We start from the raw sequence: 26,034 nt of genomic DNA on the forward strand, positions 1-26,034 counted from the left end.
CATAGATTTGGGGAGGTCTTATAAGAAAGAGCAGAGAACAATTGGAGTACAAAAAATGATCTGATAATGCACATTTGAATCAATAAAATAATAAGTATTATTTTCATATTGCTCTCTTGTGAAGGACACTAAGAGAGGCAAAATGAGATTTAAGAGAGCAGCTAAAGTATAATCTGTTGCTTTGAGAGAATATTGTCATAAGATAAAAGCTGTCTGAGAGAACTGCCATGTAGTTTAGCAATGTGGGTAAGGGAAGTGGGCAATCATATTGTTCAGGCAGAGATGTCAGTGACACAAATGCTATGAACCAGACCTATGGGGCAGTTACATCAGAACTTCTACAAGTGATACAGAATAACACGTTCATTAGAGGAATTATTTGTGTGTGCTATTGTGGGGACTGGTGAAGTGATAGCTATACATCTGTTGTTTCTTATGTTTGCCTTGAAGATAGGAGGGCAGGTAGCTAGGAAGGAAAGATGCATGTAAAATGGAGGGAAGAATGGAGAAACCAGAATCTACAAGGATAAGCTAGAAGCCATCTCAGTCTCCTGCCACTTCCTTGATGATGCACATAAACTGCAAGAGGAGCCAATGTCTTTCATCAGGAAGCTGAACACACAACAGGTCCAAAGGTCAGAGCTGAAGCTAAAAGTCCAGCAGGAGCTGAAGGGGCTACAAGCCTGACTCTAATACCTATGCCAGTAGATGAGGAAGTAGATCTGTGATAATGTGCATGGACTGCCACACTGCAAAATCCTAAAGTGCGTGTAACTGTGCGTACTTATATACATACACATACACATACACACATACACATATGAGAAAAGGAAGGAGAGAGGGGAGAGGGAGAGAGAGATGATTCACATACCATAAAATTCACCCTTTCAAAGTATGAATTCAAACAATGTAATGGTTTCTATTATATTCACAAGGTTGTGAAATTATTGCCACAAGGAATTTTAAAACATTTTCACACAAAAAGAAACTCCAGATACTCTAGCAGTCACACCCATCCTTGCCATTCCCTCAGCACTAAGCAACCACTAATCTACTTTCTTTTTTTAAAAAATATTTTTTAAAGATTTTATTTATTTATTAATGAGAGACAGAGAGAGAGAGAGAGAGAGAGAGAGGCAGAGACACAGGCAGAGGGAGAAGCAGGCTCCATGCAGGGAGCCTGATGTGGGACTCGAACCCGGGTCTCCAGGATCACACCCTGGACTGAAGGCAGCGCTAAACTGCTGAGCCACCGGGGCTGCCCTAATCTACTTTCTATATATATGAATTTGCCTATTCTGGACGTTTAATATGAATGGAATCACATAATACATGGTCTTTTTTGAATGGCTTCTTTCATTTAGCATTATATTTTCAAGGTTCACCCATGTTGTAGTATTTATCAGTACTTCATTCCTTTTTTTTGGAGAATAATATTCTCTCATATGGATATATCTTACTTATCTAATCAGTTGATGGACATCTGAGTTAATTCCATTTTTAGTTATTATGAATAATGCTTCTATGAACAATAATATATATATATATATATATTTTTTGTGTGTGGATGTATGTTTTCATTTCTCAGAGGTATACACCTCAGAATAGAATTGCTGGATCAAATGGTAACTTTAGGGAGAAATGTCAGATTTTTCCAAAGCAGCTGCATTGCTTTACGATTTCACCAGCAATAAACAAGAGTCCCAGCTTCTCCACATCCTCATCAACACTTAGTGTTTTTTAATATTGTTATTATTATAGCCATCCTAGTTGGTGTGACATGGCATCTCACTGGGATTTTGATTTGCATTTCCCTAATGATTAATGATGTTGAGCATCTCTTCATGTGCCTATTGACCAACTCTATATCTTTGAAAAAATATCTATTCAAGCCCATTTAAAAAATGATTTTAAGTAGGTCCCATGCCCAACTTGGGACTTAAACTCATGACCTTGAAATAAAAAGTCATATACTCGGGACGCCTGGGTGGCTTCAGTGGTTGAGCATCTGCCTTTGGCTCCAGTCGTGATCCTGGGGTCCTGAGATCGAGTCCCACATCAGGCTTCTCGTGGGGAGCCTGCTTCTCCCTCTGCCTGTGTCTATGCCTCTCTCTCTGTATCTCTTATGAATAAATAAATAAAATATTTAAAATTTTTAAAAAAGTCATATACTCTACCTACCGAGCCTTCCAGGCATCCCTCAGGCATCTTTATTTTTTAATTGAGATTTTTTTTCTTTCTGTGTTGAATTGTAGATTTCTTTATATATTTGTTATATTAGTCACTTACCTGATACATGACTTGCAAATAATTAATCCTGTTCTGTGGGATGTCTGCTCATTTTATTGATAGTGTCTTTTGAGGTGCAAAATTTTTAATTTTTATGAAATCCAAATTGCCTACTTTTTCCCCTTTTTTCACTTGTGTGTTTAGTGTTACATCTAAGAAACTGTTGCCAAATACAGGGTTATAAAGATTTACACCTATGTTTTCTCTTAAGAATTTTATAGTTTTAGCTCTTTTTTTTTATTATTTATTTATGATAGTCACAGAGAGAGAGAGAGAGAGGCAGAGACACAGGCAGAGGGAGAAGCAGGCTCCATGCACCGGGAGCCCGACGTGGGATTCGATCCTGGGTCTCCAGGATCGTGCCCTGGGCCAAAGGCAGGCGCCAAACCGCTGCGCCACCCAGGGATCCCAGTTTTAGCTCTTATATTAAGGTTTTTGTTTCATTTTGAGTTATCTGTACATGGTCTGAGGTAGGAGTCCAACTTTTTTCTTTTGCATGTTACTGTCTTAGAGGAGATCACAGTTTTAAAGGCAACAAAGCAGCAAATTGGGACTTTGTGAATCTGAAGTTCAGTTCTTTTCCTGCCACTAATGTCTGGTTCAGTATTTATCAATTAGATATACTTTACTTACTATAATACCGAGGTATTCTATATGTTTGATTTTATTGTTTTATCCACTTGGGTCTATCACAGTCTGATAGAGATGAATTAAAATCTGTACTACTCATATATTTTTATCTTTCTCATTTTATTTCCTGCTATTTTTTGTCTTTTGAAAATTAATGCTGTATTGTTTGGCATACAGATTTTCATAATTCTTGGGTCCTTGTTAAGAATTTCACCCTTTATCACTACAAAGCATATTCCACAATTTTTTTCTATTTTAATATTTGTTGCTGTAAATTCATTATACCTGATTTTGAAATCATGAACCCTGCTTTATTTTTGCTTGTGTTTGTAGAGTTTGACTCTGTTCCTCATTAAATATCAATGTTTCTGAGTCACTTTATGTACTTTGGATTTTCCTATATGGTCTTATTGGAAAGATTTCATTTTAAAAGTATTTTGTTTATTTATTTGAGAGAGAGAGAGCAAAAGCAAGGAGGAAGGGCAAAGGGAGAGGGAGAAGTAGGCTCCCTGCTAAGGAGGGAGATGCTGGGCCAAAGGCTGATGCTTAACCAACTGTTTCACCCAAGAAAGCCTTTATTTTTTAATAAGTGAATTTATCTGATTTTATTTATTGAAATGGCAAGCACATATGGACTTAGTTTTGTCAAATTATTGTATGCTCTGCTTTCCATTTTTATTGCTTTTAATATATTTTCTTTGATTTTTCATGCATTTCTTCTGATACTTTAAAGGATTACATATGTATTATATATATTTTATTGAAGTTCGATTTGCTAACATATAGTATAACACCCAGTGCTCATCCCATCAAATTCCCCTCTCAGTGTCCGTCACCCAATCACCCTGTCCCCCGACCTGCCTCCCCTTCCACTACCCCTTGTTCATTTCCCAGACTTAGGAGTCTCTCATGGTTTGTCACTTCAGGTAGTATTCATTGCTGATAATGAACATTGGTGGAATTAGCATATTTTCAGTTTCTCCATCTTTCTTTTCCACCTCTGTGTTACTCAAATTTTAGTTATTTATCCAAGTATTTATCATTATCTTTTAAAATACCTGTATACACAAATTACCTTACCAAATTAGAATACTATCATTTGACCTCAGTTATGAAAGATGAAGCTGCTACTATAAAGAACACTAGTCATTTTATTCCAGTCCTCCTCTTCCTTAATTACCTCTTTTCTACATTATCAAGGTTTATGGAATTTGTATCTTTGTATCTGGAATTATAATCCCCACATTTGTTTTACTTTTAGCCCTATATTTCAATGGATTCGATACTTATTGTTACTCTCTTTGCCAGATTTTTCACTCATCTCCTCATGAATGCAGCATGACCACTGTATTCATTTTCTACTGCTGTTGTATTAATCACAGACTCAGTGGCTTGAACACAAATTTATTATCCTATAGTTCTGTAGGTCTAAAGTCTGACAAGTTTCTCATTAGGTAAAAATCAGCAAGTCAGCTGAGCTGCATTCCTTGCTGAATGCTCTAGTGACAATTGTTTCCTTGTTACAACCAAGTTGTAATTGTAGGGCTGAAGTTCCTGTTTCCTTGTTTGCTGACAGATGGAGCTATCTGCATGTCTTGGCTCCTGATTCCCTTTCTCCATCTTCAAAGCCAGCAATGGTGGTTTGGAGTCCTTCTCACACTTTGAATCTCTCCAACTTACTCCTCTGCTTCCTTCTTCCAGTTTTAATAAGAGCTCATATGATTACCCTGGGCTCATGTAGATGATCCAGGATAATCTCCCTATTTTTAGGTAACCTTGATTTCATCTGCAAAGTTCTTTTTCACATGAAAGGTAACATAGTCACAGGTCCCAGAGAAATTGGACATCTTTGGGTGGCCATTATTCTTTCTACTACAACCATTACATCATTTAAAGGTTTTCCTTGTATCACAGAAGAGAAGCCAGAGAGAAGTTTCCCAGGATTCCTTTTCCTAAATGGTACTGTATTAAAGTTTGCCTATGAGAGGCTCTTGCATGAGATTTAGAAGGTGGGACAGATCAGTCTATTATACTGTACCAGCAGTTGCAGCCAGATGCACAGGCAGATGTGAGATTTATAGGAGCTTCCTAGTAAGCTCTTGAGAGACATCTGCTTTGTAGTGGCAGACAGAGATAGATACTGGGAGATTCCTCATGTTTCTTGAAAAATCACATTAACTTCCCAGCATATGAGTAATATAAGTGATGACATAAAACATTTTCTCTATACCTTGGCAAATTATCATATTCCTTTCCAAGTATGGATCAGCTCCCAATATTTTATCCTTTGCATTTTCAATATTGAGCAACTTTTCTAAGGGTTCCTTTAATGTGAGGGGTTTTGCCTGTGTCACTTCCTTGTGTCACTTTTGTCTTTCTAATTACAACCACTTTTCCACTTCATGCTTGGTGATATTTTTTCTTTGATATACTTTTCATTTATTGGTCAATTCCATTTTTATATTACCCATTTTTATAAAATGTCACATAGCTTTATCAATGGAAGGAAAGTATGCAACACAATCAATGGAAGGAAAATATGCTGTGTCTGAACTGAATACCAAGCATATAGTGACTATTCACTAACAGACTGTGTAAGAAGTGAAGTGATTGGTCATTCATCATGATGCATACTTATTATTTACATAGTCATATGTGGACTGAAGAGTTAGCAAAGTCTGTACTTTATGCAATTATTCAATTGATATACTATGGTAACTGACATCTGAATCATTCTTTGAGCAGTGGTGTTAATTAACTAAATCATAGTCAATTCGGTTTTTGGGGCTTCCATAACAAATTACCATAGATTTGTAGCTTAAATAATAGAAATTTATGTTTTCACATTTCTGGAGGATAGAAGTCCAAGATCAAGGTGTTAACAGGGTTGGCTCCTTATGAGACCCTTGAGAAAATGATCTGTTCCAGACTTCTCTCCATGGCTTGTAGACAGCCATCTTCTCCATGTTTTCACATCAACTTCCCTCTGCGTCTGCAACCAAATTTTCCAGTCATATTGGATTAAGGTCTACCCTAATGATCTCATTTTAACTTAATTTCCCTCTAAACTCCTTATCTCTAAATAAGGTCATATTCTGAGATATAGGCTCAGGACTGCAGCATATGAGTTCGGTGGAGGTTGTGTGTGGGGGTGCCAATTCAGCTCACAACACATGGTAAGTGAAATTTGTGCATATACAAATAGTACAAAAAGAGATCATCCTTTGTTTTCCTGAATGGACCCTCATAAAGATATAGCTAAATTTTGAATTTTAGCAGTATCTTCAAAAATGACTCACGGGAAATATGTTCCATTAGTTTTTCCCAAGTGCTAAAAACACTCTGTGTCTTTATATTTGAATGTCAGATTGGTTATGCTTAGAATTCTTATGTCAGCTTTTTTAAAAAAGATATTTGAAGATAACATGCCAGTGTATTCCCCCTAAATTTATATATATTTATATGTTAGGAGGCAGAGATTTTGAGTATTCAGTGGATGTGCTTTAACAATTCTATAGAACCATATAATAACCACCATAGTTAAAGTATTTGAACTCTTTAATCACTCTCAAAATTTCCCTTGTGTCTCTTTGCAGTCAGTCCCTCTGCACATCCAGCCCCAAGCAACTTTTGTTCTGATTTCTATCAACACAGTGCAGTTGTGTCTGTTTTTGAATTCTATATAAATTGAACCACACAAGTATGACTGGCTTCTTTCATTCAACATAATGCTTTGGGTATCATCTTTGTGTTGTGTGTTTTAGTACTTTGCTGAATGGTATTGATTATAGGGATATGCCACAATTTGTTTTACCCATTCTTCTCTTGATAGACATTTGGGTTGTTTCCATTGCTTTATGAGCATTCTAGTAAAAATATTTTGTGAACATATATTTTTATTTTAGGACCAGATATATATTTAATTGTATAAGGAATTACCAAACAGTACAGTTCTAAAGACTGGCTGTACCATTTTCCATTCTTACTGTCACTGTATAAGAATTGCACATTTTTATTTTTTTCAAAAAAGATATTCTAATGAGTACAAAATAGTATCTTACTCTATTTTTCTTATACTAATGATGGTAAGCACCTTTTAATATACCTATTAGCCATTCCTATGTCTTCTTTTGCAAATTAGTTTATTCAAGGTTCTTGCCCATTTAAAAAAATTGAGTTGTTTGCCTTTTGCTTTTAGTAAATAAACTTTATTTTTTTAGTGGTTTTAGGTTCACAAAAATTGAGTGGAAAGTAGACAGTTTCATATTTTCCCTCAATTATCACCTCACAAGTTCCTCCTATTATTAACCTCTTGCATTAGTGTGGTATATTTGTTACAACTGATGAGCCAACTGATGAGCCAATAGTGATATATTATTATTAAAGTCTACAGATTATGGGATCCCTGGGTGGCGCAGCGGTTTGGCGCCTGCCTTTGGCCCAGGGCGCGATCCTGGAGACCTGGGATCGAATCCCACGTCGGGCTCTCGGTGCATGGAGCCTGCTTCTCCCTCTGCCTGTGTCTCTGCCTCTCTCTCTCTCTCTCTCTGTGACTATCATAAATAAATAAAAATTAAAAAAAAAAGTCTACAGATTATATTAGTGTTCACTCTGTTATACATCCTATAGGTATTGAAAAATGTGTAACGACATGTATCCATTATTATTTCATCATAAAGAATAGTTCCACTTCCTAAAAATCTGTGATCAGCCTATTCATTCCTATCCCCACCCCACCCCTGGCAACCACTTATCTTTTGCTGTTTCCATAGTCTTGCCTTTTCCAGAATGTCACATAGTTGGAATCATGTAGTATTCAGCCTTTTCAGATTGGCTTCTTTTATTAGCAATATTCATTTAAAGTTCTACATGTCTTTTCATGATTTGACAGCTCATTTATTTTTATTGAATAATATTCCATTGTCTGGATGTACCACAGTTTATTTATCCACTCACCTATTGAAGGACATCTTGGTTGCTTCCACATTTTGGCAATTATGAATAAAACTGCTATAAACATTCATGTGCAGATTTTTGTTTGCACATAAATTTACAATCCATTTCAGTAAATATTAAGCAATGCAATTGCTGGATCATATGGTAAGAATATGTTTGGCTTTTTTTCTAATAAATTAATTTTTATTGGTGTTCAATTTACCAACATACAGAAAAACACCCAGTGCTCATCCCGTCAAGTGGAATATGTTTGGCTTTATAAGAAACTGCCAAAGTGTCTCCTAAGGGTTGTTCATCTTTTTATTCTTGATTTTTAGGAATTATTTATGTACTTATATATTCCTGATACATATGTCCTATTTATATATTCTAAAATATATTTACTTAGTATATATATTAGTCCTTGTTGTGTATATGTATGTGTGTGTGTGTGTGTGTGTGTGTGTGTGTATATATGTTCGGTGGCTTGCCTATTCATTTTTTCTGATGATTTAAAATTTATTTATAATGGCTTCCAATTAAAGCGACCTTTGTAAAATGTACATTTTTTATTGAAGTACAGTTGACATGCAATAGTATGTTAATTTCAGGTATGCAACCTAGTGACTCAATATGTATACACATTATGAAATAATCACCACAGTAAGTCTAGTTACCATTGGTCATCATACAAAGTTATTATATTATTGACTATATTACTTATGCTGTACTTTACATGCTTATGAATTATTTATTTTATAAATGGAAGTTTGTATCTCTTAATTCCTTTCATCTACTTTGCCCATCTCTTTACCCTCCTCCCCTCTGGCAATCACCAGGTTTTCTCTGTATTTATGGGTCTGTTTTTGTTTTGTTTTTCAGATTCCACACATAGGTGAAATCATATGGCATTTGTCTTTCTCTGACTACCTCTGTCTGACCACTTAGCATAATACTCTTTAGGTCCATCCATGTTGTTGCAATAACAAGGTAAGATTTCTTTTTTTATGGCTGAGTAGTAATATTCCACTGTGTATGTTTGTGTGTGGGTGTGGGTGTGGGTGTGATATTACATTTTTATCCTTTCATCTACTTGTGGGCACATAGGTTGCTTTCATATATTGGATATTACAAATAATGCTACAAGGAACACAGGGGTAGATAGATCTTTTCAAATTAGTGTTTTAATTTTCTTTGGGTAAATATTCAGAAGTGGAATCGCTGGAATGTATGGTATATCTATTTTTAATTTTTTGTTAAAAAATGCATACCATACTATGTTCCATTTACTAACTTACATTCCCACCAGAAGTACACAAAGGTTCCCTTTCTTCAACCCCCCCCAACACTTATTTCTTGTCTTTTCAATAATGCCATTCTGACAGGTGCCATGTATTATATGTTTTTTGTTGTTTTTTACTAACTCATATTAATTTATATTTTCTTATGTCACTGTCATTTTGATTTGCATTTCCCTGATGATGTTGAGCATCTTTTCACATGTCTATTGGCCATCTGTAAGTCTTCTTTGAAAAAAATTTCTATGTAGGTCCTCTACCCGTTTTAAATTGGATTTTTTTGTGTGTTGAGTTGTATAAGTTCTTTTTATACTTTGTATATTAACCAGATATATCATTGGCAAATCTGTTCTCCCAGTCAGTACAGTATGTTACGTTTTGTTTTGTTGATGGTTTCCTTTGCTGTATGAAAGCTTTTTAGTTTGAAGTAGCCTAATCATTTATTTTTGCTTTTGTTGCCTTTGCCTGAGGAGACAGATTTAAAAATACATATGCATTCTAAGACCAATGTCCAAGAGTTTACTGCCCATGTTTTCTTCTAGGAATTTTATGATTTCAGGTCTAAATTTAAGTCTTTAATCCATTTTGAGTTTATTTTTTTACATGGTCTAAGAAAGTGGTCCAGTTTCGTTCTTTTGCATGTAGTTGTCCTGTTTTCTCAACACAATTTATTGAAAAGATTGTCCTTTCTTGATTGTATATTGTTGCCTCCTTTCTTGTAGATTGACTATATAAGCATGAGTTGATTTCTGGGCTATTTTGTCCCATTAACCTATATGTCTGTTTTTGTGCCAGTACCAAACTGTTTTGATTACTATAGCTTTGTAGCATAGTTAGAAATGGAAGTGTGATACTTCCTGCTCTTTTCCTTTTCCAGATTACTTTGGCAATTTGGAGGCTTCTGTGGTTCCACACAAATTTTAGGATTATTTTTTCAAGTTCTGTAAAAAATGTCATTGGTATTTTGATAGGGGATTGCATTAAATCTGTAGATTTGCTTTGAGTGGCATGAATATTTAACAGTATTCTAATCCATGAGCATAGTAAGTCTTCTCATTTATTAGTGTCATTTTCAATTTCTTTCTTACTGTCTTTATAGTTTTCATGATGTAGGTCTTTGACCTGCTTGGTTAAATTTATTCCTGGGGATTTTATTTTTTATGTAACTATAAATGGGATTATTTTCTTAATTCACTTTCTGATTGTTCGATATTTGTATATAGAAATGCAACACATTTCTGTATATTAATTTTGTATCCTGCAACTTTACTGAATTCATTTATTCTAAAGTTTTTTTGTGTGGAATCTTCAGTTTTCTATATTGATTATGTCATTTGCAAATAGTGACAGTTTCGTTCTTCCTTACCAAATTGGATGCCATTTATTTCTTATTCTTGTCTGATTGCTATCATTAGGACTTCTATGTTGAAAAAAAAGTGGAGAGTGGGCATCCTTGTCTTGTTCTTGAGCTTAGAAAAAAGTTTACAAGTTTTCACCAATGACTATGATGTTAGCTGTGGTTTTGTTATATAGGTATCATTTATTATGTTGAAGTATGTTCCCTCTATACCCACTTTGTTAAGAATTTTTATCATGAATGGATGTCAAATATTGTCAAATGCTTTCTCTGTATCTATTGAGATGATCATATTATATTATTTTTATCCCTCATATTGTTAATGTGGGGTTTCATATGATTGTGGATATTGAACCATCCCTGTATACTTGAAATAAATCCCATTTGATTGTGGTGCATGATTATATTAATGTATTATTGAATTCAGTTAGCTGATATTCTGTGGAGGATTTCTACATCCATATTCTTCATGGATATTGGTCTATAATTTTTCTAGTGTCTTTGGTTTGGGTATCAAGATAATGCTGGCCTCATAGAATGAATCTGAAAGCATTCCTTCCTCTTCAATTTTTGGGATAGTTTGAAAAGAATAGGTATTAACTCTTTAAATGTTTGGTAGAATTCACCTGTGAAGTTGTCTTCTGGGCTTTTGTTTGTTAGGAGTTTTTGGATTACTAATTCAATTTCTTTGCTGGTAATGGTCTGCTCAAGTTTTCTCTTTCTTCCAGTTTCAGTTTTGGTAGTTTATATGTTTCCAGGAATTTATCCATTTCTTCTAGGTTGCCCAATTTGCTGGCATATAATTGTTCATAGTAGTTTCTTACAATCTGTTATATTTCTATGGTGTCATTTGTAATTTCTCCTTTTTCATTTCTGATTTATTTGGTGCCTATCTTTTTTTTACTGATGAGTCTGGTTAGAGTTCTATCAATTTTGTTCATCTTTTCAAAGAACCAGCTCTTGGATTCATTATCTTTTTCCCATTTTAAAGTCTCTATTTTACTTATTTCTACTCTAATCCTTATTGTTTCTCTCCTTCTACTGACTTCAGGTGTTGTTTGCTTGTTTTCTAGTTCCTTTAGGTATAAAGAGTAGATTGTTTATGAGATTTTTCTTGTTTCTTGGGGCAGGCCTGTATCACTATAAACTTCCCTCTTTAAACTTCACTGCTTTTGCTGTGTCCCACTGATTTTGGACCATTGTGTTTCCATTTTCATTTGTCTCAAGGTATTTTATGATTTCCTCTTTGATGTTTAATTGACACATTGGTTGTTTAGTACCATGTTTTTTAGCCTCCACATGTTTGTGTTTTTTTTCCAGTTTTTTTTTTTCTTGTAATTGATTTTTAGTTTCATACTGGTATCATCAGAAAAGGTGCCCTTTTGTTCCATGTTTTCTGGTTATTTTTGTACTTTTTCTGTTTATTTCTTCTTCTCTTGCTCTCTTTCCTTTCGATTTGATGACTTCTCTTAGTGTTGTGTTTGGATTCATTTCTATTTTTTTATGTATCTGTCAAAGGCTTTTAGTTTGTGGTTACTATGATGTTCATATACAACACCTGATGTATATAGCAGTCAATTTTAAATTGATAGTCTTTTAAGTTCTAACACTTACCATTTTCTTAAGAGCATCTTTTGATGAGCAATATCTTTTCCATTTTTATGAATCCAATTTATAAGTTTTTTCTTTTATGGATAGAAGCTTCATTCATAGGTTTTGGTTTACTTTAAGTCTATCTCAAGTTAATGGTTATATATGAAATGAAGTAAGATTTGAAGGTCATCTTTCTTTCCCATAGTTGCATAGTTATTCTATAAGGAAAAATTTATAATATCAATTTGCATTCCTAGTTCTTATATCTTTATTTTTGAAAACCATTCTCTACTAAAGGTAATGAGGGTTCCTTGAGAATGGCTGATCCCAGAGCTGGGGCAGGAAAAGTACAAGATGAGCCAGGAATATCTTATAGTCCCAGAAAAAAGAAAGTGCTTAAAGAAAAAAGTAAACATGTTAAAGGGACAGAGGGGCCAGATTAAAAGGGTTCCCGCTTCAAATCTGGGAAAATTGAGCTCATCAGCATGAATAAAGATAGTAATGGATTATAATCTATTGTATAAAATAAGAATTCAAGGGCCTCTCCTGATAAAAATAAACATATGAATAAAAGAAGATGGAAATTCTCTTTTAAAGTAGAATGTAAACTCATATTAAATATTTCTTTGTAGTACAAAGTAATTATCTTAACTTTGGAGTGGGGAAATCTGGCAGAAACTCTAACCAACTGATAAAATTACTAAAAGGACATCCTGTGCTTTCTGATATGATGTACTAAGAACAACACAGTGACACTTCTGTGATATTCCTGCCAAAAGTGCATAAAATAAATCTAATAATGGAGAAATACTAGCAATTGAGGGACACTTTGTAAAGCTACTAAAAAGCCTGCGTTCTTCAAAACTATCAAGGTCATATCACAGAAAGACTGAAGAACTGCTCCAGACTGAAGAAGACTGAAGAGACGTGGCAACTAAATGTAATATATGATCCAGGATTGGATGCTAGACCTAAAACTTTCCTTTTGGTGACAACTGGAGAAAATCTTAATGAGGTCAGTGGACTTAAAAAGTAGCATTATATCAATCTTAATCTCCTAGATTTTGATAGGCTGTGGTTTTGTAGGACAGTGTACTTGTTTATAGCAAACACATGCTGTAATAGTAAGTAAAAGTGAGTCTTCATGTTTTCAAGTTTCAAATGGTTTAGGAAAAAAGATTATCTTTCTCACACACACACACTGACTATGAGAGAAAGATAAGCCAAATAGGGTAAAATGTTAAGGACTGGTTCACCTGAGAGAAGCATACGTAGGAATTTATAAAAATCTTACCAGTCTTTTATACATTTGAAATAATTTCAAAACAAATTTTAAAACAATGCAAATTAAGAATTAAGGTAGGACCAAGATCTGTAAAGAACTTATCAAACTCAACACCCAAAAAACAAATAATCCATCAAGAAATGGGCAGAAGACATGAACAGACATTTCTCCAAAGAAGAACTACAAATGGCCTACAGACACATGAAAAAAATGCTCCATATCACTCAGCATCAGGGAAATAGGAATCAAAACCACAATGAGACTCTACCTCGCACTGGTCAGAATGGCTAACATTAACAACTCAGGAGACAACAAGTTTTGGTGAGAATGCAGAGAAAAGGGAATCCCCTTACACGGCTGATGGGAATGCAAACTGGTACAGCACCTCTGGAAAACAGTACAGAGGTTCCTCAAGAAGTTAAAAATAGAACTACCCTATGACCCAGCAATTGCACTACTAGGTATTTACCCAAAGCATATAAACAGTGATTTGAAGGGGCACCTGCATCCTAATGTTTATAGCAGCAATGTCCACAACAACAGCCAAACTATGGAAAGAGCCCAGATGCTTATCAACAGATGGATGGATAAAGAAGATGTGTGTATATATACAATGGAATATTACTCAGCCATCAAAAAATTAAATCTTACCATTTACAATGATGTGGAGGGAGCTAGAGGGTATTAGGCTAAATGAAATAATTCAATTAGAAAATGACAATTATCATATGATTTCACTCATATGTGGAATTAAAGAAACAAAACAAAGGATCACAGGGGAAGGGAAGGAAAAATAAAATAAGATGAGATCAGAGAGGGAGACAAACCATGAGACTCTTAACTCTAGGAAACAAACTCAGGGTTGTTGGAGGGGAGGTGTGTGGGGGGGTGGGGTATCTGGGTGATGGGCATTAAGGAGGACACGTGATGTAATGGTAATGAACTCTACCTCTGAAACCAATAATATGTTAATTAATTTAATTTAAATAAAATAAAATTAAAGAATGTAAGAAAAACATTTGCCACTTTAAAACTTACTTTTATATTCATTTTCTCATTTGAGACTCACACCAAGTTCACAAGGGGGCATTTTTATTTACTTGTTACAAATAAGGAAATTGGGTTTCAGAGTTGCTCAATGGTTTATCTATGATAGGGCATGTCAGATGTAAAACCTGGACCAGGTATTCTCACCCCCAGTCCAGCTTTCTTTTTACAATCCCATGCTACTTCTAAAGATAATGTCTTATGGGGACACCTGGGTGGCTCAGTTGGTTAAGCATCTGACTCTTGATTTCAGCTCAGGTCATGATCTCAGGGTTGTGAGATGGAGCCTTGCATTGGGCTCTGCATTGGGCATGGAGCCTGCTTAACATTCTCTCTCTTCTCATTCTGCCCCACCCTTTCTCCTCACATTATGTTTTTCTTATCTCTTCTAGAACTTCATTTCCTCATCTGTGACTGACTGGCTTTCATGAGCAGGCCACTCTGTAGATCCTTCTCTCATTTAACAACAAAATAGCACTTAGAATGAGCAACTAGCACTGTTTCCTCCAACTCTGAACTTCTGTGATTCCATCCCCATTTTGCACAGACACTGGGATACTTGTGGGAGCCAGTCTGAGATTTGAGACAGACATGGGATTACTCTTATACAGCACACACCTCCTCTTACCTAGGGAGGATTTTTACTCAATGAGTCCATTTTCTATATTGAGAGAACTAGGCACTGAGTGGACAGAAGAAGCCAAGGAGGCTGAAGGAGGAGAGCAGGAAAGCTTAGGGACCCTGAGAGGGGAGGGTGCTGGAACTCAGCTGAGGGCCAAACACAGATGCTCCTAGAGCTGAGAGAAATCCTGTTTCCCTCTCTCAGATGGCCCTAGGACTGCTGGCCTCTCCCAGGAGGACCACCATGGTAGCACAGTGATGAAGGAAGGATTCTGATAGTACAGTTGTCTCTTTACTCTGAGAGGACGTTATATATCCACAATCCAAATGTAGCATGAATTCTCCCAAGATTGAGAGAGAAAACTGAGATGTTACAAGGTAGCCCTCAGAATGTCATCATGTTTACTTCTTTCCCTAAAAAAGCTTGTCTGTCTCATTATTATGAGAACAGCATGTTTTGAACTAAGAGAAAGCAAGATCAACAGGAAACCCCTTTTTATTCTTCCAACTACTTCTTATTCGAGAATAAACATTTTAATTTAAATTTTATCATTAAATTTATAGATACTTGGATAAAATAAGAGAGGTAAAGTAACTATACAATCAATTTAAAATGCAGGTAATATAGTCATTGCAAGATAATAAATTACAAGTCTGAAGTGAAAAATAATATGCAATCTGTATATAGCACTTTGCAATTAGCCAAATACTTTTACATTTTATCATTTGATCTTCACTGCAATCTTATGATTTAGATCTTATTATTGTACAAATTTATTAAAAAGGAGACCCAGACTCAGAAGAATTGACTTGCTCAAGTCACATAGTAAACAAGAATATGACGATTTGAACCCAAATTTCAAAAATTCTTTTCTTTCTCTGCTGCTGCCCTGAAATGCGCTTCACTCCTTTTATGTAGCATGTATATCCCTTAGATAAAACATGGTCAGTTTTGATTTTATTTTTGCCATGCTGTGACCCTGCCAGTTCTCATTACAAGTAGCATCATTGGTAGAAGAGGGCAGCAACATGCATATGTCCACCTGGATACAGCCACTCACACAATGACACATATTATCACATGCAGTCTCCTTAGAGTTTCCCACTAGGGAGGATTATTTTGGACGTCTCTCAGTTGTACACGCAGGATTTTAATCTATGGAGATGATGAACAACATGGAGAGGCCAATGCCACTGAAATAAGATTTAAAAAAAAATTTTTTTTATTTATTTATGATAGTCACACACACACAGAGAGAGAGAGAGAGAGAGAGAGAGGCAGAGACACAGGCAGAGGGAGAAGCAGGCTCCATGCACCGCGAGCCCGACATGGGACTCGATCCCTGGTCTCCAGGATCACGCCCTGGGCCAAAGGCAGGTGCCAAACCGCTGCGCCACCCAGGGATGCCTGAAATAAGATTTTTATGACTTATATTTCCAAAGAAGAGGGGGCATACCATGCTATGCAGGGCCACGTGGGGACACATAAGGTTTTAGCCAGGATGCAGAGAGGAGTTAAGGGGAAGACACAGGCCAGAGCCCTTACTAGAGTTCTCCCAAGAAAGGCTGGATGAGGCAGGTTCAAGTTTAGAATTAGCTAGCTTAAATCATTCTAGTGGATTTTGGGGCCTAGGGGCTGTCTCTAACTGTCTAGTCCCTGGCTCTGGGTTGATTCAGGACAGTGGCAATACTGGCTTGGTGTGTGGGACTGCATGAAAGGAGATGGTTTCAGGGTAAGGATTTGGACCTCAGGGCAGATGTAAACAACTCTGGCAGCTAGTTTGGCCCTGTAATTAATTAATACCAAGTAGACATATACAGAATATAAGAAAAGAGAACAGGACTATAGATTCAGAATATCCTATTGGTTCTTTTGATACACAGTTCATGCTTTTATCATCTTCAGCATATCCTGAGTGTCTCCATGTTTCCATCTCCCCTGCTGTGGAACAAACTATCCCAAACCTCTGTGGTTTAAAGCAGCTGCCATTTTGTCTGTTCATGATTCTGTCAGTTGGTAATTCATGTGGTTTTGGAATTCATGAGAGTGCTTTGGCTCTCTAGGCAGGCAGCCGGAGTCGTTCATTCAGCTGCACTGCGGTGCTGGCTCTGCTGGGCTAACTGACCTGTTTGTCTACAGCCCTGCTGCTTCTCCACGTGGCCTCTCTTCCCCCATGGGGCTAGCTTGGGCTTCCTCACAGCATGGTGTTCTCAGGGTACTTAGACTTCTTATATGGTGGCTGGCTCCAAGGAGGGAACATTCCAAGTGGCCAAAGGCAAAATCTTCAGGTCTGTAAGGCCTTGCCTCATAAGTTATAAGTCACTTCCATCACATTAATTTGTCAAATCAAGTCGCAAGGTCAGCCCAGATGAAAGAGGCAAAGGAAATTGTTTTTCCTCCTTGATAGGCTAAGTGGCAAAGAATCTGTGGCCATCTTCAGTTCACCACACCTATTCTTCCTCATGAAAAATTTAATCTTAATGAAGTAAGCAGCCAATTTGAAAGAGAGGCCTATTCTACACTTAAAATCGGAGAAGGACAAACATTATATGGTCTCATTCATTTGGGGAATATAAAAAATAGTGAAAGGGAATAAAGGGGAAAAGAGAAAAAATGAGTGGGAAATATCAGAAAGGGAAACAGAACATGAAAGACCCCTAACTCTGGGAAACAAACTAGGGGTGGTGGAAGGGGAGGTGGGCGGGCGGTGGGGGTGACTGGGCGACGGGCACTGAGGTGGGCACTTGACGGGATGAGCACTGGGTGTTATTCTATATGTTGGCAAATTGAACACCAATAAAAAATAAATTTATAAAAAAATAAAATAAAACAAGTAAACACAAATTGACAGGATGTGCTCCGATATATCTGACAACAGATTTATCATGATGCCAGCTACTTTTTAAAATGTATGACAGTGCCAGGAACAAGCTAAGTGTATGAGTTTTTGTATGTTCAAGGTGCCTAATTATATCAAAATAATTAGGAATGAGAAAAAAAGGAGAACAAAAATCTCGTGCAATATACTGAAGGAAATAGAATCTAGATTATGGCAAAATGGAAACATATGCACAAATGATACAAATTACTCAGTAATAAGACATTAACTTACAGGAATCATTCAGTTATTGATATCTGAGCTTCCAGTTCTGTGTGTTTCAGACCGTGAGTGTATTTGGCACTATGGTTCTCCTGCATTGTGCATTGTCTGAGAAACTGAACAAAGTTGGGTTATCTTTAGTTCTGAGGTGGGAGTGTACCTAAGAAATTCAGGTGGGGTATTATGCGATCATGAAGAAGACATATCTGTGTATCGTATCTGGGTCTCCTGACATGTATCTTGAGAACTCAAGGTGATATGTTTGACACATTTGTTGCCAGAACAACGTGTATTTTGATTCTGTGAAGCCCTTTTATCTATCTGGAAGGAAACAGACTGAATTTTGAATTTTCTTTTTTTTTAAGATTTTGTTTATTCGAGAGAGAGAGAGAGAGAGAGAGAGACAGAGACACAGGCAGAGGGACAGAGGGAGAAGCAGGCTCCACGCAGGGAGCCTGACGTGGGACTCGATCCTGGGTCTCCAGGATCACACCCCGGGCTGAAGGCGGCGCTAAACCGCTGAGCCACCTGGGCTGCCCTGAATTTTGAATTTTCAAGTGAGATTTTGTATAGAGAGAAGGAGAGGTACTACTAAAGTTTCCTTTTTATTTTAACACACCAGTAATATCTAATTTCTTTTAACCATAAGAATGCATTAATTTAGTATTTAAATAAACACATAAAAATGTTTTAGGACGTTTTGTAAGCTGGAGAGGGTGAAGCTAAACCTCCTCACTCCTCTCTCATAGCCATCTTGATGTGCTTACTGTAAAAAATAGCCCAAGGTACACCTGGTTAAGACAAAGGAAGGGAGAGGTCTATGGGCAGAAGCCTGGATCTTAGTGGCACCAAACTGACCCTCTCGCAAATATCCCCTCCAAAGCTTCTTTCTGCACCTGGCTGCATAGTCAAGGGCTAAGTTGGTTTACACAATCTGTGCACAATCCCTCTGGAGGCTGAAGAACCAAGGGAATTTTACAAGTCTGGCTGCTGGTTTATACCAGGGCAGGGTTTAAAGCTTGGAAGGTGGTGGAAGAGATAAGCACCAGAGCTCACTCCCTTGCCCTTGGGCTGATGCTCCTGCTAAATACTGGGGTCTAAACCTCTTCAGGACGTTCTGAGCCAGAGCTGTCCTGATTAGTTTCTGAGCCTGAGATAAGGCACACAGTGTACTTTGCTCTGCCCCCAGCACGTTCACACAGTTGAAAAGGTACATTCAAGGGTCACATGAGAGGAGAAAGGGAGTAAGGAGAATGACATGGGGCCCTAAGCAAGGTGAATGGAGAAGGAAGTGCTAGCAGGCCTTAGCATTGGCAGGAGAGCATCATGAACATTATGAGTCTATACATTTTGGTTATTGATACTACTCACTTCTTCCCAGGTGCTTCCCCCTAGGTCACTGATGAACCACCTGTCTCTCCTCCCTCCCTCCAAGTTGAGAAACACTTCCCAAAGTCACTGTTCAGCTCTGTGATCACTTCTGGTCAGGGCATTTCTTGTTTTCAAGGAACTCAGAGCCCCGTCAGATGTGCTATTCATGGTTGCCTCCTCTGTTTTTCTTCTAGAGTCCCTCTGTCACAGGGTTATGAGGAAGAGGACCAGGGCAGCACGAACCTAATTATCTCTGGGTCCCCACCAGACGTGCCTCATTCCCAGAAGTCCAGTGTTTAACACTCATTCAGTGGAAGGGCATACGTGTCAGAGAGCAGCTGAGACTGTGGTACTGTGCCACCAATGTGCTGCTCTCCTGGGTCTCAGCCTCCTAGAGTGCTTTTCCTTGTGTATGGTCGTTGTTCAAGGGTCACTGAGGCAGCTCAATCACTAGACCCAGTGCCTGCCACAGAATGTTTGCTACTGGGAATAGAACCCTGGGCATCTCTTCTTGTCATTAGGGTCTGGACATGGAAAGTGGAACTGGACACTCACTGCTGCCCTGCAGGTCCACCCTCCACTCCAAGCCATGAATGTGTAAAATGGCTAGAAACTGTCTCTGATATTTCCTGTCCCTTCATTCCATCCACTGAACACTGATAGGATTGCTGACTATATACTCTGAGATGCTGAAGATGAAAAGATGACTGAGAGAGGGTCTCTGCTTGGCCCCCAGCGGCTTCTGATCTAGTAGGGGAGCTCCTATCACAGGAGAGTCCAAGGCTCATAGTCCCTCCTACATGCTCTCTTTTCTGTCTATTCTCTCAGTAGTATGATGTCCCCCTCTTCCTACCTTGCCCTGTTTCTCTCCCCACAGCCTCTCACCTCCACGGATGCCCATTCTACAGTAAAAGTATTAAATAGGGTGTTTAAAAAATTATTTTGCCATTTTTATTATGTCAGTCATCATTTCACTGTTTCATGATCAGAGATTCATGGATGATTTTGGATGATTTGAAGAGTATTTTGGATGATTTGAAGAGTATTTTGAACACTTTGTGCAGCCGCCACTTCTATTTTTTATCTCGATATCTGCACCCTGAGATTCTTTCACCCACCGAACATTTCCAGATTTTCTACTCTGGGCCAGACAGTTTTCTAGGCATTCAGGATAGAGCAGCTAACAAAGCAAAGTCTTTGGTCACAAAGACATTCTAAAGAGGAGGCTGACTGATGATTAAACTGCTATAAGATATGTTGGCTGCTAGTATGATAAATACTATGTAGGGAAATGAGGCAGGGTTAGGGATTAGAGATTACTGGTAGAGAGTGGGGTGCTCTGATAGATGAGGTGGTCAGGAAAGTCTTCTCTCAAACAGTGGGAGAAGGAGTCGGGCAGCTAACTGGGGAGAGTGCCTCGCAAGGCAGAAAAGAAAGAAAGTGCAAAGATCCTGAGGCCAGAGCTACTTGATATGTGGGGAGAATAAGCAAGAAGAATACTGTGATTAGAGCAGAACAGGAAATGGGAATAGGCACAGGAGATGAGGCAGGGCTTTGCAGGCCACAGCCAAGACTTTGCTTTTTATTTCAAGTGAGAGTGGAAAACTGTTGGGATGATTTTGAGCAGGGGAGTAAAAAGTTCTCACTTTTGTTCAAAAGGATTCCTGTGCCTACTCTCTGGAGAAGTCCTCTGCCTTTATTTGTGGGCACTGAGAAATATGAGCCACTGCCCTGAGACATGAGTCACTCGTTCCCTGGCCATATCCACAGGGGAATCTGTTCCAAGATCCCCAGCAGATGCCTGAAACTGAGGATAGTCTTGAATTATATATAGACTATATTTTTTCCTATACGTACTTGATACAATTTAAATAAGTTAGGCACACTAAGACATTACTAGCTCATGTAATAAAATAGAATTTTTTTAACACATTACTATTATACAAGTTTCAAAATATCTCTTAAAGTATCTTACTGTCCTGTACTCACCCTTCTTGTGATGATGTGAGATGATAGAATGCGTACTGATCCAACGCCAGGGTACGGTTGATCTTCTGGTGCCAGGTCAGAAGGAGGGTCAGCTGATTCTGGATCAAACCACCCTTGGCACGGGTGACTGAAAGCACCGGAGAGCAAAAAGGTGGATCAGGAGGGACTCCTGTGTGTACTGTAGGAAGAGAAGAGTGAAAGCTAAGCAGTTGTAGCAGTCTGGGTGGGAAGAGGAAGGCTGGATCAGGGTGGTATAGTGGGAGAAGTGACTGAACTGGGGATATATTTTAAAAGCAGAGCCAACAAAATGCCAGCTCTAGGGTCCTGGACTCAACGATTTAAATAATCCAGTTCAAAGTAGAAAGCCCAAAGCATTTAAAAACACAAGTGTTCATTGTTAAGCAACAAACAACATACGACCGAGGGCCAAGGGGCATTAACAGGACATGAAACAGAGAGTCAAAGAGAGGCGAGAGCCTGCAAATCTTTCTCCAGTGGTGCTTTTGCAGAAGTTTTTATACTTCACTGTTTAGAAAAAATACTTTTTAAAAAAGGATGTACGTATACAATATTGTTTCCCAACTAGAGAAAAAAAAACCCATTTAGATATTGTTTTGTTTTCAAACAGGAGCCCCAAGGAAGGGCCTTTCGTAACTCCGAAAGGATGCGTGGCTCCCGCGGGGCAGGCCGCAGCGCCAGCAGTTCCCTGGGTGAGTGGGATTTCAATAAGCGAGGACGTGTGTCACCAAAACACGTGTGTCACCAAAACACAGACCCACCAAGAAGCCCTGCACTGTGTGAGTCGGCTGAGTCCGAGCGTGACTGATCCTTTAAACTTGAGCAGGGTGGCCCTCTCTGAGCTGGGTTTTCGCGGTCCCGGGGCGCACATCCGGGCTCTACCGCGGGAGCCTGCCCTTCCCAGGCGCCGGCCTCGGGAACTTCGGCCGCGGGACCCGGCTCCTGGCCGCCCCCTCCCTTGGACCGAGCCCCCAGGCCCCGGCCCCGCCCCCGGCCCCGCCCCCTCGCGGCGCCGGGAGCGCCCTGACCACGCCCCCCGACCCGGGCCGCGCCGGCGCGCCGGCCGCCCGAGTGGCTGTGCGGGCGGAGCTTGCGCAGCCGCCGGACCCCAGCGCGCACCGCCCTCCGCCCCTGGCCACCGTGCGCCTCCGCGGACACGCACTTCCTGCGAGGCCTCCGTGCGCACCTGAGCCGAGCCGAGCCCAGCCCTGCACTTGCAAGCCGTTCGCCATGGTGGACGAGCTGGTGCTGCTGCTGCACGCGCTCCTGATGCGGCACCGCGCCCTGAGCATCGAGAACAGCCAGCTCATGGAGCAGCTGCGGCTGCTGGTGTGCGAGAGGGCCACCCTGCTGCGCCAGGTACGTCCGCCGAGCTGCCCGGTGCCCTTCCCCGAAACGTTTAGCGGCGAGAGCTCCCGGCTCCCCGAGTTTATCGTGCAGACGGCGTCTTACATGCTCGTCAACGAGAACCGATTCTGCAACGACGCCATGAAGGTGGCATTCCTAATCAGCCTGCTCACCGGGGAAGCCGAGGAGTGGGTGGTGCCCTACATTGAGATGGATAGCCCCATCCTAGGTGATTACCGGGCCTTCCTCGATGAGATGAAGCAGTGTTTCGGCTGGGATGACGACGAAGAAGACGACGACGACGACGAGGAAGATGATTACTAGGCCGGGAGACCCTCGGGCCCAGGGGGGAGGGCCCTGCACGCCGCCATCCTCTCCCCCGCCTCTCCTGCCCGGCCCGGAGCCGCCCAGCGCCCTTCCGCCCTCCGATCCCCTTCCCTACCCCCAGCCCTCCGGTTCTCTCCGTCATCCCCCCGTAGTGCTTGCCTTTGTTCCAGTTACCTGCTGCTGGGGCCTCGCTCGGAAGCGCGCCGCCACCCGCTCTGGCCAGCCCCAGGACCCCCCCCTGCTGATTTGGACTGTGTCCTGAGCCCCAGCTATAGGGCAGGCCCCTGTTACAAACTGGTCAGACCACGCACAGCCCTGCCCTGCCGACTGCAAGGCCTCCATCTGCCCAGAGACCTACGCTGCCACTTCACCATCGACCACCACATTCCAGCGACAGAACACAGCCTTTGAAAATAAGGACCAACCTAGAAGATGCCTGAGTTGGCTCTGTGTCCTTGGACATTGATTTGGACAGCTCACCAGCCCCTGAAGGGGCCAGTCTTTCAACCTGGTTAGTTCCCTGCCTACTCCCAGAGTCCTCCCCTTCCCCACCAGATTGCTGCAGGGGCCTAGTGTGCCTGGCAGCCAAATTGTTGACATTTCTTTTCTCCTATGCACCAGTTTTGCACAGCTGTCCTTTTTCTTTCAAAACTGCAGCAGTCCCAACAGATGTGTGCATTTGGACAGAAATACTAAAAACAAAACAAAAACAAACAAAAACAGGCACTCAGCCCAGCTCCTCAATACCACCTGGAAAAAAGCAATTACGTTCTTTTCAATAAATATCAAGCACTACAAAAATAAAGAAAGGAGTGTCTTTTAATGGTTAAGTGCTATCATTGGCCTCTTCCAATCTCACTCTGACTCCCGTTATGCCCCCTGAGGTCAGGGAACTTAGTTCAGTCCCAGTATTAGCCACTGTCATCTCTAGGCTACAGAGGACAACTACCACAGGGTTTTCTAGGGATTCTGGTACTCTCCTCACCAAGGCATTTCTTAAAGCCCTGGCAAAAGGAGTGAGTGTCCTCTGGGGCCTCCAGGGTGGCATGGGTAAGGGGTGGCTGAGCAGGTGGCACACCATCCCAAACTGGGACACTTGAGAGTTAAAGGGGGACACTATTAATAATTAGACTAGGAAAACAGGCATAAATCTGGACACATACAATGTTATTATCTTCTTGAGCCTTTGGATTCCTTACTCAACACTGCCAGGGAAATTCTGTCCCTTAAGTCTTGTTGCCCGCAGGGCGCTGCTGAGTTCAGACTTCAGTTACCTACGTAGCATATTGTTTTAATGCCCCTTTCAGGTGCTTGAACTAACATTAAGCCCTGGATCCTGTGTGAGTGAACCCATACTAAATAGAGCGTGATCTTAACATTTCATCACCCCGGGTGCACACTCTTAGAATCCCCACCCATACATATGTCCCAGATTCCTGCCTATGGAAATTGGAGACTGTCTCCTGAACTAGACCTTGTACTGCTATCTGGGCTATGCTGAGACCTCTTTGTGGGCCTGGAGGGCTCCGAGGCATTCAGGGAGTGGGGTGGGGGTGCTGAGAAGAACTCTTTGAAATGTGAAATCAGATAAATTCGGTTGTGGGTTTTGTGGAAGCTGTCTCTGCCAAGGGAACATTTAGGAAGATGTGAGGGATTCAGACTTCTCATTTCTATCTGCCCAAATGTACTCATTGTACCATAGCTGGAGCCAGCCCTACCTTAACATCTCCAGTTTAGGTAATAAACTTCCCTATTGCATAAGATCTTCTGAGGCTGGTTATTCTTTTATTTGTGCCGGTAAACCTCACTGTCGATTAAATGAGATACTGGTCATCCTACCGGTCACCTCAGAGGCATGGGTTTGTTGAGATCACACCCATGACGTATTTACAACTGTTCCTACTACATGGTGAGCGCTCAGTAAACATGGACTGTTACTCCCAGGCCTGGAATTGAAAGTCACCTGGGAAGCAGATGTCTTGCTGTGAGTTTGGCTTTAATAGGAAAATGTCAGGAGTGAAGAGGAATGGAACAGGTTCAGGGAGACTGGAAATGAGAGCATGGTAAGAGCTCATTTACTCATCAAGATCTGACATAAAGTCAGGTAGAAAGCTTACTTGGTAAACAGGAAGAAGTATAGGACAGAAGTGATTTCTCTGGCATAGGAAAGTTGTCTCTGGCATAGGAGGGTAGGGATGGGTGGATATGGTTTAGCAAAGGAGGTTGAGGCCGAGACTGGGGGGTAGATGTGGGAAAGTGGCGAGCTAGAGCTGAAAGCTGGGTAAAGGATCCAGGAAGACCAAATCTCAATCATTGAAATTTTCAGTGGTCCAGGTATACTGAGAAGAGTTAAGGATACGGTGATGAATGAAAGGTGGTTGTTGTCCTCACAGTGATTCCAGATTGTTGCTTCTATGGTGGCTTGAGCCGGAACTAGGATGATCCCCAGCTATAGTTAAGGTCCAGAAAGAGAATTTGGACTGTGATTAGATCTGGGAGTGAACTTTCTGGGGGAGAGGGAAGTGGAAGACGAGTGGATGAGATCTATTCCCCACCAGCAAACCAAGTGAGCACATGCTGTGTGGGGAAGGCAGGGATTTCTGCACAGTGAGGCTGCCCTGCCAAGGCAGCATCTGAGTAGCATCCATGAGAGCTAGCCCAGGGAGTTTCTGAGATTTGAGGTGCACAAATCCCAGGCGCGTGTGTATGCGTGTGCTTGCTCTGAGTGTGTGGGTGTATGGCAGGCGGGCATGATGTCCTTCCTGGATAATGGAAGGGCAGGCTGTGCTGTGAGCTGTAGAGGATGGCATGAGAATCTGGCTGCCT

General features: G+C 40.2%; 2 protein-coding genes across 2 annotated transcripts in view; one reads left to right on the forward strand and one right to left on the reverse strand.

The window, feature by feature from the left end:
• The window catches only part of LOC121482688 (protein argonaute 2-like), a 109,052-nt gene extending 86,286 nt beyond the window's left edge, over positions 1-22,766 (reverse strand). Inside the window, exons 1-3 of the mRNA XM_041740504.1 lie at positions 22,753-22,766; positions 22,296-22,699; positions 21,517-21,694 (exon numbers count right to left, since the gene is read on the reverse strand). Coding sequence (XP_041596438.1) covers positions 21,517-21,694; positions 22,296-22,699; positions 22,753-22,766 — 596 coding nt within the window. The remainder of the gene's footprint in view (positions 1-21,516; positions 21,695-22,295; positions 22,700-22,752) is intronic.
• On the forward strand, positions 22,635-24,013 carry LDOC1 (LDOC1 regulator of NFKB signaling). The gene has a single exon (XM_041742273.1). It carries the CDS (start codon positions 22,765-22,767, stop codon positions 23,203-23,205), a length of 441 nt encoding a protein of 146 aa, XP_041598207.1. The 5' UTR covers positions 22,635-22,764; the 3' UTR covers positions 23,206-24,013.
• Positions 24,014-26,034: the final 2,021 nt, after the last annotated feature.

The sequence above is a fragment of the Vulpes lagopus genome, chromosome X (assembly GCF_018345385.1).
Source record: "Vulpes lagopus strain Blue_001 chromosome X, ASM1834538v1, whole genome shotgun sequence".
Lineage (NCBI taxonomy): Eukaryota > Metazoa > Chordata > Mammalia > Carnivora > Canidae > Vulpes > Vulpes lagopus.

Bases quoted from the DNA above. Each gene is read 5' to 3' on its own strand.
- LDOC1 (XM_041742273.1), top strand. From the start codon at position 22,765: ATGGTGGACGAGCTGGTGCTGCTGCTGCACGCGCTCCTGATGCGGCAC.